Source organism: Pyrgilauda ruficollis, unplaced genomic scaffold (genome assembly GCF_017590135.1).
Source record: "Pyrgilauda ruficollis isolate IOZ18807 unplaced genomic scaffold, ASM1759013v1 scaffold25, whole genome shotgun sequence".
NCBI classification, from domain to species: domain Eukaryota; kingdom Metazoa; phylum Chordata; class Aves; order Passeriformes; family Passeridae; genus Pyrgilauda; species Pyrgilauda ruficollis.
This window is the reverse complement of record NW_024523822.1, coordinates 12,571,906-12,585,099: the sequence shown is the minus strand read 5'-3', so window position 1 is coordinate 12,585,099 and position 13,194 is coordinate 12,571,906. Positions and strand designations below refer to the sequence as shown.

Below are 13,194 nucleotides of genomic sequence, written 5' to 3'. Positions count from 1 at the left end.
CGGGCCGGGGGCGGCAGCCCTGCCCAGGCGCTCTGTGCGTGGCGGCTGCCCCGGCGCGGGGCTCGGCTCCGGCCGCAGCAGCCCCGGCCGAAGTGCGAGCGCGGGGCGGGAGGGGACGGGCTGGCCAGCGGCCCCGAGGGCTGCTGTCGGGGCGCTGCCCGGAGTCGCCGCTGAAGCCGGTGTTTCGTGTTGTGTCATCCCGGTGGGTTTCCCCTGCCCCGACCCAGCGGCTGGAGATGAGCGCTGAAGCGGAGGGGCTGTCGCGGGCGGACGGTGCCGGCGCGGACAGCACGAGGTGACGCCGCCTCAGGTACCCCGGCTCCTTCAGCATCCTCGCGGGTGCGGGCGGCGCTGGGCTGTGCAGCGCCCGCCTGACCTCCGCCCAGCTCCAGGCACCGCCCGGAGGCAGCGGGGACCCTGGTGCGGTGTCCCTGGGACGGTAGCCAGAGGCAACATTCCGAGCCTGGCGGGGCAGCCTTCTCTGCAGCCGTGTTGTGATTTTGATTCTGGAGAGTGTGGGCTGCTGCTGGCAGCTACAGGATGAAGTCGCCTCCCTGCTGCATGTCTCTTTCTTCCCAAGCATCTTTGGAGGATCCAGGGAGTAGCACATCCCTGGGTTCGCTGGAGTCCAGTGTTTTCTCCAGTGAGGAAGAGCAGGGGCCCCTGCTCCAGAAGGTCATTCCCTCTCTGGACTGCTTTACTATCAATGTAGGAGGCAGTCGCTTTGTGATGTCCCAGCAAACTTTGTCTTGCTACCCTGACACCCGTCTTGGCAAACTGGCAGTAGTGGTTTCTGCTGCCCGGGATGTGGCTTCTGGCCTCCTTGAGCTTTGTGATGATGCCAACCTTGTGGAGAATGAGTATTTCTTTGACCGAAGCTCACAGGCATTTCACTACATCCTGAATTACTACCAGACAGGGAGGCTGCATGTGATGGAGCAGCTTTGTGCACTCTCTTTCCTGCAAGAGATCCAGTACTGGGGTTTGGATGAGCTCAGCATTGATTCCTGCTGCAGAGACCGGTGAGTTGTGGGAAGATGAGGCTTCCTCATCTTGTGGATTGTGGGCTAGATGAGTTCAGCATTGACTTGCATTCAGGGACCCTCAGGTGAGAGGTGTAGCAGTGGGGATAGGTGAGGTAGCAGGAAAAGTTGTGTGAGTTGAGCCCAGAGTGCTGCTCCAGCAGTGGATGGGTGTCAGAAATGGGAGATGTGTTGGGTGAGGTCACAGTTACCATTTGCTGTGGGAAAGGTCGCTGGTGAGGTCAAGATAATGAGACAGTAACAGAGTCTGGGATGTCCTGTAGTGGCTTCAAACTGGGCCTGGAAGCTCAAAATATTGAAAAGGACAGTGGCAGAGATGAAAAGGGTTGTGAGAGATGCCCCTTCAATCATTCAGTTTGAGGTTATCATAGAGGGATTAGATGTGGAGTCAGGCACAATGCTGTGAGGTGTTGGATCCTGCCCACCTGCACTTTAATTTTGAAGGCTTTCCAAATTCAAGCTGGAGAGGCAGAAGGGGGGCTGGTCACCTGCCAGGCTGAGTGTGGGTGGCATGGCTCCAGGAGGAGCCATGAAAGGAAGCATTGCACGTGGATGTAACAGCTTACAGGGAGGGGGCAGCAACAGCGGGAACATGGCTCACTGGAGACAAATTATAACAGGCAGTTTAGGAACGAGGTGGGTTTTGACTGAACCACCCCCAGGATGTTTCTGTTAATTCTATTTGCAGTTAATTTCCCACCATATTCAATGTTACTGGTTTGGGTTTTTTAGTATTGAAGAAAATAATTTTATAAAGAATGTAACTGCTATTTAGCTATAGCAGTTATGTCCAATTTATTAGAAAGAAAGAAGTTATACCATCCCAAAAGGATATTAGAGATATCCAACCCTAGTATGGCTTAGTTCTTCAGCTGAGAAAATTGGAGCCTAGTTTTCATCCCTTTGTTCCTTCTCTAGTAGGTGTAACTGAATGCTCCTACTACTTTAGTGATACATGGAGCTACAGACCTTTTTGACATATGCAGGACTGACTGTGTTGAAGGCAAAATTGAACAACACCTTTGTCTAAGGCTTGAACTTTGCAGCAGGCAAAAAGAAAGATATGAAAGAAAAAGATTTTTTTTGTGTACTTCGAGTATGTTTATGATTGACAAAATTCCACTTTAAATGCACTCTTACTCTGACAAAACACTATATATTTACAGTCTGTAAGTTTTACTCAGTACAAATGCTTGTCCACTTTGTGTGAGAGCCCATATATCTAAAGAAAGAAGGATACCTTGTCATCTTAGTGTGTATTGACCAGAAGTTCACCCATGAACTGCATGGCTTTAATTATGCCTTCAGTTTTACTGTTGCAAATATGGACCTGTGTAATAAAAATGGCATACAATTAAACAAATTTAAAACTGTTTAAAAACAGAAGATCTGGTTGTGCCAGGATTGCTTCTAAGAATTCATGTTAGTCGTGCCACAGATCCTACTGTGGTCAACATGATCCATATAAATAAACGCTATCAGTAAAATTACTCTGCATATAGAATGTGTCACTGATGTGAAATGAGGTAATAGAAGTATATCAGTCGGTGGAAACATGCTGCAGGGGCTCAACAATAAAAGCCATATGCTTGATATTAAGGTTTTGTGAGTTCACATAAGGTAAATTTTAATGTGTATTCTTCTGACTTGCATGGTAAATGATAAGACAAGCATCTGCCTACTGGTATTCAAAATCTCTTGGGGGGTGTTCCTGGGCAGGTACTTCAGGAGGAAGGAGCTGAGTGAAGCCTTAGACATCAAGAAAGATGCAGAAGAACTGGATGCCCAAGATGAAGAAGAGGATTTTTCTGGTAGCCTCTGTCCCAATGTCAGACAGAAACTTTGGGAAGTTTTGGAAAAGCCTGGCTCCTCTGCAGCAGCCAGGACGTTTGGCACCTTGTCCATGGTTTTTGTTGTTGTGTCAATTGCCAACATGGCCTTGATTTCAGTAGAGCTCAGCTGGCTGGCCCCAGCACTGCTGGATGCCCTAGAGTACCTGTGCATAGCGTGGTTCACAGCGGAGTTCGTCCTGAGGCTCCTGTGTGCACGAGATCGGTGCCGCTTCCTAAGGAGTGTGGCAAACATCATAGACCTCCTTGCTATTTTGCCTTTCTACATCACCCTGCTGGTAGAGAGCCTGTGTGGTGGTGAGAGCTCCCAAGAACTGGAGAATGTGGGGCGCATTGTCCAAGTGCTGAGACTTCTTAGAGCCCTGCGGATGTTGAAGCTGGGAAGACATTCAACAGGTATATTTGGCCATGGCTATGATATTTCTCAATTTCACTGCCTGCAATAGTTGTCCCTGGGCACAGTCCTCCATTTTGTGCGTGCATTGCATGACACAATCTGTTAGCAGTAATGGCTTTTGAAGATCTTACTTTTGAACGTTATAACTGAGTGACAAGGGCCTTCTTCGAAAAATTTTAGCTCTTCATAAAGCCTTGCATATTGTTTGCATTGAACATTTACATAAACAGACCTCAGTGTTGCATGCTGTAAGTCATCCACCAGTCATTCATAGTGTGATAAATTTTAGAACATATATATGTGTTGATTTTATTAGGGAAGAAGCAGAGATCCTCAGCCCAGACTTTTTGTATGTTCCAAGGCCCACTACTGACAGCTGTCACAATTTCATTTGTTTAAAAGCATATGTGAAGAATTATATCATGATTTTGTTCATGTCACAGATCCTGAAAACAACCACAGCGGAGAATGTTTCAAGGAAACTGTTTAAATCCTTTGCAGGTGGTGGGTTGAGGGGCTCTCTGGCCCCATTGAACCCACTGGTATTCCAATGGTCTGTGGGGCCCATCAGGGGCTGCTTAGGCAGGGGGACCTGGGTGCAGTACAGAGCAGCAGTGCCAGATTCAGCCAGCATTCACCAAGTGGTCTGGAGCCCTTAGTGCCCTGGCACTCCTGACAGATGAATGAACAACAAGCAGGGGTGGGGTGGAAGGTGAAATGCATTTCTGTGAGCCATCTTGTTTGCTCTCTCTGGTGAAAGGAAGGCATAAAAGTTAACATTTTCTAGTGGGAATTTATCAGAGGATGCTGAAAATTAATGGAAAGTGTTGGATTTCTGCTTGCATTTCCCCTGATTTTATTACTACTTTGTGGCATGTGCGTACCTGGCTGTATGAAAGAATAAAAACTGTCTTGGCATTTTCAAAATGATTTGATTATGTACCCACCTAAATCAGTGGAGAATATAGTGCTGAATTTTACAGGAGAAAAGTTCAGCCAACACTAGTAGCTTTTAAAAATTAAATCCTAATAGTAAATCATGATCTCTGTCCTGCAATATTAGCTGTTCTGAAGACAGTTATGATCATTCTTTAAAAGCACCCAATGTGCCCTTTCAGGATTTCCAGCCATGAAGCTGGAATGGTTTGATGCCTGTCCATATTTTTGGAGAGCCCTCTCTGTGAACTGTCCCAAAATCAGCAGGAGTTACAGTGTGCTCACAGCAGCAGAATGGTATATTTTTTACCACTGAAAGGTAGCAAACCTGCCTGCCAGTGGCAGGGAGTAGCTTTGATACTACTCATAAAAATAAGCATAATCATAGTGGTTTGGGAAGTATCTTAATCTTGCTCTCCACCCTAGATTATGCCTCTACTGATGCATAATAGTCCCTTAGAAAGCAGTTGAGAGGAAGTTTATAATGATTCAGTCTGGCAATTTGTTAGTTTTGCTTCATTACAAGTTTTGCAGGGTTTGGTAGAGGTTTTTCGCAATGCTTTTGTGCACTTTTGATGGCAGTTGTAATATGAATGCCATCCTCTCTGTGTTTTGAAAATAACTAAAAGATTTTATCTCATCAGGGCACTTTGGTGCTGACTAACAAAATGGTCTTCCAAAAGTATGTTGATTCAAGTTAAGTTTCGAGTTTATTGCAATTTATTCTTACAGAGTGAATGTGTTCATTCTGTCACTCAGTTTTGTGGCTCTATCAACTTGGAATCAGATGTTTCAGATATTTGTATAACTGCTAACTTCAGGTATACATACTTTCAAGGATGGTTTAAACACTTCGGTTTATATATTCTTAAAGTAATTATTCAGTATTTACCACAGTTTATATCATAATATTGAGTGACATAGAATTTATGTTAGGTTAAAGTGAATTAATTACATAAAAATATAGTATTGTGATCTGGAGATGTGCTGTCTTCTTTTTACTGGAATAAAAATGCCAGTTTCAAGGTACAAGAAGCAACATATGTATCAATTTAAACCACTCGGAGCAGTGTTACCTTCATTGTGTTGCTTCTTTGGTAGGTCGGTTGCTGCCTGCTTAGTTCCAGAATGCTAAATCAAATCTGTATGATTTAAATGTAGAAACTCACTGATCTCCTGTCTGAAGAAGTGTGTTAATGTGCTTCTAAATACATCCTTTACCACAGCTCCTAATACAAGATGAGCCCCTCTGTATCATGCATGGAGAGCATCCTCCTTGCACATACCTAGGCAGTCCTGATAAACAAACCTCCGTGTTCAGGGGTGGCTCTTGAAGCTCGTCTTGCTCCCTTGCCTTGGATCTGACAGGTGCCTTCCAGTGAGTCTTCTCTCCAACTCCTACACTCTCAGACCACACAGAGCTTCAGGCACTGCTCAGTTTCATGTGGCAAGATATTCAAGAGCAGAAGATTTGTGTCTGGAGACAGCAGCTTCTCTTTCACCAAGGAGGGGTGTTCACAGTAACAAGGAGAACATCTCTCTGGTACTTTGTGGAGCCATAGCATAGCTGGGATCACAACAGAGCCTGGCCCTTCTGTCAGGGGCAGGGATGAGTGAGGTGAAAAAACATCAGTTATTTTCTTCACTTTCAAGAAATAGCAGCTTAACCCTTTATATGGGACAAGAACAAGAATGAAAATAAGAAATTAAAAAAGTAATTTCTGCCCCTTTGGAAGCTGAAGCCAGCTCACTGGAGGGATGTGATAATAAAAACACTCAGGCTAGACTGGTGTGAGTGTGCAGTTACTTATGCAAAGTACGGTATTTCATCAAGGAACCACTGAGAAATCAGTAGTACCTCTGTCTGTAAAATGTGTAGCTAGAGGGCAAGACTACTTCTCAGATACAGCAAAATTATGTATTTTAGTAACTTCAAGAATAGAAGAGAACTGAAGCTGCATTTGTCATGTTTTCAGATGCTTCTCAGCTGTTGCCTTCCCCTGGGACCATGTTTTCAGGGAAGCCTTGCTGGTCTCCTCTGGGAAGCACATACAGAGGCACTTGTTGAGGAGAAGTAGGGTATGAGCATCTTACTTGTGAAAGCAATGAGCATGTATTTGAGAGAAGACTATAGCATATTTAAGGCTGTCATGCCTCTAGAGTCATGAAAAGTTGAAACTTCAGCACTTTTTGTATCAAAACTTTAGGGTTATTTAAACGATGTGTAAACTGAAGCTCCTGAATATCAGTTTGTATTGCCAAGTCACTTTGGACAAAAGAGAGATAGAACTTGACCTGCATAGCAGAAATGCTTCCTCTTCCTCCTACCAGGGCTGGGGCTGGTTGCCAGCCTCACACCAACTCTGTTACAGCACCTTAGCACCTTCCAAGCATGAGTAACCAAGCTGTTACAGCTCCTGGCAAGGAGTTCTCATGAGAAGCTGTAAGACTTGCTGAGGTGTCTGTGCTGGAACAACCCTAGTTTGGTCATGTGCCAGGACTCAGAGACATTTTAAAAAGGTACAAAGTAATATAGTAGTATACTTTATACATGTCATTACACCAACTGATTCCCCTTAGAATGAGCTGCAGAGTCCAGTAGCTTCTCTGATTCATAGATTTGCCTAGGGATGTCTCCTGACTTCATCTAAAGACATGAATAATTATATATCTTCATTTTAGATGAGTATACCAGAAGTAAGAATAATAAAAAGAAAAAATCAGACCCTGAACAGTTAGAATAAGTAACCATAGGAAAAATTAGAATGTCATCATTGTGATACAAAGAGTCAACAGTTACTGTTCTTTTCCCCCTTATTTTAATCTCTTTTATGTGAAATATTTGCTTTTTATTTTAGCTATAATACTCTCAAGATTCATCATAAGGTACAAACCCTGGCTTTTATACTATTCATTTATGCTTTGAAAAGTGTTACAGGAATGATTTTAAATTGTAACTTCTTCATAGCTCACCTGAAAGGACTTACTCTTGTGCCCTGTCTAGTAGGAAGTTTTACTGGGCAAGGGCTCATAGTAGCTTACTTGGAAATGAGAATTTGATCTGAGTCCTTGCAGTTATCTCACAGAGCTTTTGCACTTCTGATATTAGTATTTCCAAAATATGAAGGCAGTCATACTTACAGAGAAAAGATTCCACTGATACATCTTATTCCCCTTGTGTTAAAGGTTTAATCTATATCATTGTAATAAACATTCTACATATCATAGGTATAGTAATACAAGATTTCAGTACGGGTAATTTCTTTACTGGAGTTTATAGCAGACAGCGTTGTAAGAAAACCCCAGCATTGCCTCCAAACTCTACCATGTACTTCCAGTGTTAGCTGTACATAAAATTTCTAAAATCCATTAGACCTGCAGAGGAAAAGAAAGAGCCAAAAGCAAGAAATGTTAACATCTTGTAGTTTGAGACTGTCCAAAAATCAAATTGCCTGTAATGCTAACTAGCACATGAAGTCTGCAAGCAGAGGCAGAGCCTCAGTAAGCTGTTTTGCAAACACTAGTTTAGTGAGAAGAATACCCATGAAGGGTAATGCATAAGCATCATGTTTTTCTCATTTATTAGAGAAAGCATCTCACCTTTTTAAAGAATAGTAATAAAAACTAATCCAAAGTAATTCAAAAGATAATTTCAGTCTCCTATGTGTCTCAGCTGAATTGGTACCCTGTTATCTTATTTCTTTCTTTATGTGTGCAATATTTATCTATTGCACTATTTTTGGATTTACTTTCCTGCTTGCTTTGCTTCCTGCGGTCTAGCCTTGAAGCAGTAGCTCTAACAGGAATGTAGGGGGTTATGGAGAGTGGTCCCGAACTCCCTGTGCAGCTCATGGGCAAAAGGACTGATGCAGTACATAGTCAATTAACAGGATTCCATGCTTGCATTGAGCTATCTTGAGTTTGGCACAAGTGCAGCTGTTACAGGAAAACTGTATTGGTTCTGATGTCTCCAGATACAAGGTAGTGATAGGGCTTGGGGGGAGGGAAGAGGGTTGAAGGGAGTTTGTGACAACTATAAAAGGATTGAAAACAGTCCTTAAAGAAAAAGTTATCAAGTGGACTGAACTGGGGTTTAAGTACTCACATAGCAACACAAATTTGATAACTAAGGGCTCCTTAGTCCAAGAGAAAAATAGGACAGTGGCTGGAAAACAGAGGCTTGGCACATCCAGTCTCCAAGTATATATATTTTTGTGTGTTTTTAAGTAGTTTAGAGTGGTGCTAGATCTTCTCTTACAGCAAATTAATAAATCATGATAGTTTATTTTGTCTAAATTATGTGTGTACATTGTTCAGATAATAATTCCTATACTGTGTATTAAGAAAATATTGATGATGTCAGATGTTCAGTCTGATGCTGTGATCTATGTCTGTAAATCACTTTTTCCCAGCTTCTGTTTAGAGCAGCACCTCTTTTTAGCTTCCCAGGGTCAGTGCCTCATTAGACCAGCAGAAGTGCTGGTGAGAGATGTGGTGGTCAGAGATCATTATGAGCATGGTGTCCATGAAATTGGAGTGTTTTCATTTCATGGCGAAGTGAGGAAAGAGGTCAACAAAACCTCTCACATGGATTTCCAGCAGGCAGGATTTGACCTGTTCAGGAGACTGGTTCAGAGAGTCCCTTGGGAAACAGCCCTTAAAAACAGAGGGCTACAGAATGGCTGGACATACTTTTGGAAAGAAATCTTAAAGGCTCAGGAGCAGGCGGTACCTGTGTGCCTAAAGATAAGCCAAGGAGGAAGTAGAGCAGCCTGGATGAACAGGTAGCTTCTGCCAGCATCCAGAGAAGAAAAGAGAGTTTATGATTTTTGGAAGAAGGAGAGGAGCTTGGGAAGAGTACAAGGATTTCGTTAGGTCATGTAGAGAGGTAATCAGAAAAGCAAAAGCTCAGCTAGAACTCAATCTGGCCATGTGTGAAAGGCAGTAAAAAGTGGGTTTATAAATACATTGCCAGCAAAAGGAGGGCCAAGGAATATCTCTGTCCTTTATTGGTTGGGGTAAAATTATCACCAAGGATGAGGCAAAGGCTGGGGTACTTAATACCTTCTTGCCTCATTGTTTAACAAAGAGAGTGGATATCCTCATGGCACCCAGGCCGCTGAGCTGGTAGACAGGGATGGGAAGTAGGATAGACCCCCTGCAATCCAACAGGATGTAGTTAGTCACCTGCTGTGCCGCTTAGACACTCACAGGTCTATCGGGCCACATGGGATTCATCCTAGGGTGATGAGGGAGTTGGCAGGAAAGCTTGTCACGGTGCTTGCCATCATTTATGATCAGCCTTCATCAACCAGGGAGCTGGAAGTTAGCAGATGGAAGGCCCATCTACAAGAACGGTCAGAAGGAGAATCCAGGAACATCTTGGTGCTGGGGAAGATTATGGAGAAAATGATCTTGAGTATGATCACATGGCATGTGCAGGACACCCAGGGGATCAGGCCCAGCTGTGGACTGTAGGTTTAGGAAAGGACAGTTCAGCCAAGGCTTGATCATCCTGATCTTTTATGACTACATGGCCTGCCTAGTGGATGAGGGAAAGGTTATGAATGTTGTCTACCTGGACTTCAGTAAAATCTTTGACACTGTCTCTCACAGCATTCTACTGGAGAAACTGGAGGCCCATGGCCAGAACAGATGCACACTTTGCTGGGGTGAAAACTGGCCCCAGGGGGTGTTAGTGTATGGTGCCACATCCAGTTGGTGGCAGAGACTTGTGGAGTCCCCAGGGCTCAGTATTGGGGCCAGTCCTGTGTAATATCTTTACTGATGATCTGAATGAGGGAATTGGGTTGTACCCTTTAGTCAGTTTGTAGACAGTACTAAGTTGGGTGGAGGAGTTGATCTGCTGGAGGATATAGGAGGGTTCTGCAAAAGGATCTGGACAGGCTGAATAGATGGGCTGAGACAAACAGTATGAGGTTCATTAAAGCCAAGTGCTGGGTTCTGCACTTGCATCACAACAACCCCTGTTGCAGTGCAACAGGCTGAGGGAAGAGTGGCTGAAAGCTGCCCAGTGGAAAAGGATTTGGGTGTGATCAGCCAGCTGTGCCCAAGTGTCCACAGAGGCCAATGGCCTCATGGCCTGGGTAGTGTGGCCAAGTGGACTATTTATCACCCTATACTCAGCACTGGGAAGCCTCAAATCCTGTATCCAATTCTGGACCACTCACTACAAGAAAGACATTGAGGTGCTGGAGCATGTTCAGAGAAGGGCAATGAAACTGGTGAGGATCGAGAGAGTAAATCATATGAGTGGCTGAGGGATCTGGGGTTGTTCAGCCAGGAGAAAAGGAGGCTCAGGGGGAACCTTATTGCTCTTTACAACTACCTGAAAGGAGGGTATAGCCAGGTGGGATCAGCCTCTCCTCCCAGGCATCAAGGAATAAGAAAAGAGAAAACAGCCTCAGGCTGTGCCAGGGAGGTTCAGGTTGGATGTCAAGAAGAATTTCTTTATGGAAAGGGTCGTTAAGCATTGAAATGGGCTGCCCAGGGAGGTGACAGAGTCACAATCCTGGAAGTGTTCATAAAACAACTGGATGTGTCACTTAGTGCTGTAGTTTAGTTTACAAGCTGGTGTTCAGTTAAAGGTTGGATTCGATGACCTTGGAGGTCTTCTCTAATCTTACTGAGTCTGTGATTGTCAAGACATGTTCACCCGCATTCAAAGAAAATATAAAGCAGTCAGCCTTTAAGTAAGAAATATTTTGCAAAGATATAATGACAGCTACATGAATCAACATACTGACAGCATTTCTTATCTTTCAGGCTTGCGGTCTCTTGGGATGACTATTGCTCAGTGCTATGAGGAGGTTGGCCTTCTGCTTCTTTTCCTCTCTGTAGGAATCTCTATATTTTCCACTGTGGAGTACTTTGTTGAACAAGGTGTGCCAGGCACAACTTTCACAAGTGTACCTGGTGCTTGGTGGTGGGCAACAACTTCCATGACAACAGTTGGTTATGGTGACATTAGACCAGACACTACCATTGGTAAGGTAGTAGCCTTTATGTGTATACTGTCAGGAATATTGGTTTTGGCTTTGCCAATAGCTATAATAAATGACCGTTTTTCTGCCTGTTATTTTACACTGAAGATAAAAGAAGCTGCTCTTCGGCAGCGTGAAGCTTTAAAGAAACTCATGAAGAACTCATCGAGCGATTCAAATATCAATGTTAATTTGCGAGACATATACGCACGCAGTGTCATGGACATGTTGCGGTTAAAAAGCAGAGAGAGAGCAAGTACAAGGAGCAGTGGTGCCGATGAATTTTGGTTTTGACTTTGGGTGCGATGATTTTTGGTTTTGGCTTTGAACTTATTTAACCTTGTGTAGCACATAGACGAATTCAGAAATTTAGTATTAAGTATCTTTTTTTTTTATTATTTGCCACACAGTGTATTTAATTTTCCAGGTGGAGTTTTACTTACTTTGAAAGACTGAAATATTTATTGTATAGAAAAGGCAGAATTCATAACATGGAATCTCTCAAGAAACTAAAACCTGCCTTCAGAACTGGATCATGGTAGGTGAGATGGGAAATAATGGATCCATGAAAGTAAAACAATGATGCAAGCATTTGTCTAATCTAAATCCCTACTAATGTATCATAATAAAGTTCTGGTGAAAATTGCCACAGTGTTTCGAATTTTAAACATCTGGTTTTTGTACTTGCGCTTGAAGAACAAAAGTCAAAGTCATTTAGGAAAACTGAAAAGGGAAGTCCAAGAAAGCAAAATATTGAATAAATTTAGGATGACATTCCTATAACTATCTTAATCTTTACCCCCTTTCTTATCCCCATCTTCTACCCTATTTGCATGAAAAAAAAGTCATTCTGGGGTAGCATGAGGGTTGGAGGGAGGGAGGGGGGGACGGGTTTGGAATTTCCTCATTTGCAGAGAAGCAAAGGGCTACCAGATATATAATGGGTATTAGGAGGTAGGTGGAAGTATCAAGGAGATGCAAGATCTATAGCAAAGTACAAAACAGCCATTAAATAAGTGCCATAATATAGAACATCATTTGTAGTTGCTTCAGAAGTTGCAGGAGCTAATACAGTCTTTGCAATACGGAAATAATTTACAAACTTAGTTTAAACTATGCCTTCTCTATGAGTTTTAATTCCCATTACTTATTTGTGTAATTAAGCAGTTTTTGTGCTCAAGTAAAGTCACCACTGGATAACAGGAGAAGCAAAAATTGTAAAAGATAAAAAGCTAGTGATTTCTCTGTCTCCCATTAAAATTGTAGGTATTCCAAGTAAACCAGACTTTCTAAAAGTTAATTATCTTCACTGATACATTATTAGAAAAATGATTCATTAAAATATTTTGTTTCAAAGGAAAAATGAGCACTTGTTGGACTGAATGCTTACTTTATGTAGTCATCGAGGTAAAAAACTAAAATAATCAAAGGTATTTTTGGTCCAGTTTCCCACCACTCACCTCTCCAATGGCCCAATACCATTCTTAGCAAGTAAAACTTTTCTTTAATATAATTTCACTAATCTAGACTATGACATTGCCATTGAATGCATATAACTCAGCTAGTACATTTAATTTAAAATTTCACAAACCTGTCATGTTTCACATTTCTTTTGGGCAATATACACACTAAAAAGATACATCTATTAACTGTGTATTATTAAGCTTTATCTATTTATGTACGTTGAAGACTCAAACTGCATTTGAGCATATATGAATGGGTGAAATAACCCAGTTTTAATAAACATTGAATAATACTTCTTTTGAAATAAGAGTGTGTTTTCCTGTCATTCCCTGTAAATAATGGTGTAAACATAATACAGCAACCAAGATTTTCAAGGCATCTTGATGCAAACTGGGCAGGATTTTGCATGATACTTCTGATTTGTCAGCTGGCATCAGTGAGCATTTTGATTTGGGACCAGCGCAGCACACATAACTGTCACCAGGGTCAGAAGGAAGAGA

The 13,194-nt window shown here is 42.7% G+C and overlaps 1 protein-coding gene across 1 annotated transcript; it reads left to right on the top strand.

Moving 5' to 3' along the window:
• The first annotated feature begins 540 nt into the window (after nt 1–540).
• On the top strand, nt 541–11,524 carry KCNV1 (potassium voltage-gated channel modifier subfamily V member 1). Its single transcript, XM_041470814.1, has 3 exons — nt 541–1,022; nt 2,763–3,289; nt 11,013–11,524. The coding sequence occupies exons 1-3, from the start codon at nt 541–543 to the stop codon at nt 11,522–11,524; spliced, it is 1,521 nt and encodes a 506-aa protein (XP_041326748.1).
• The last annotated feature ends 1,670 nt before the right edge of the window (nt 11,525–13,194 follow it).

What these genes read in the sequence shown, in the direction of transcription:
- KCNV1 (XM_041470814.1), top strand. Translation starts at nt 541, where the DNA reads ATGAAGTCGCCTCCCTGCTGCATGTCTCTTTCTTCCCAAGCATCTTTG. An exon ending in GATTCCTGCTGCAGAGACCG is followed by an intron (nt 1,023 to 2,762) that starts GTGAGTTGTGGG and finishes GTTCCTGGGCAG; the next exon opens with GTACTTCAGGAGGAAGGAGC. An exon ending in GCTGGGAAGACATTCAACAG is followed by an intron (nt 3,290 to 11,012) that starts GTATATTTGGCC and finishes CTTATCTTTCAG; the next exon opens with GCTTGCGGTCTCTTGGGATG.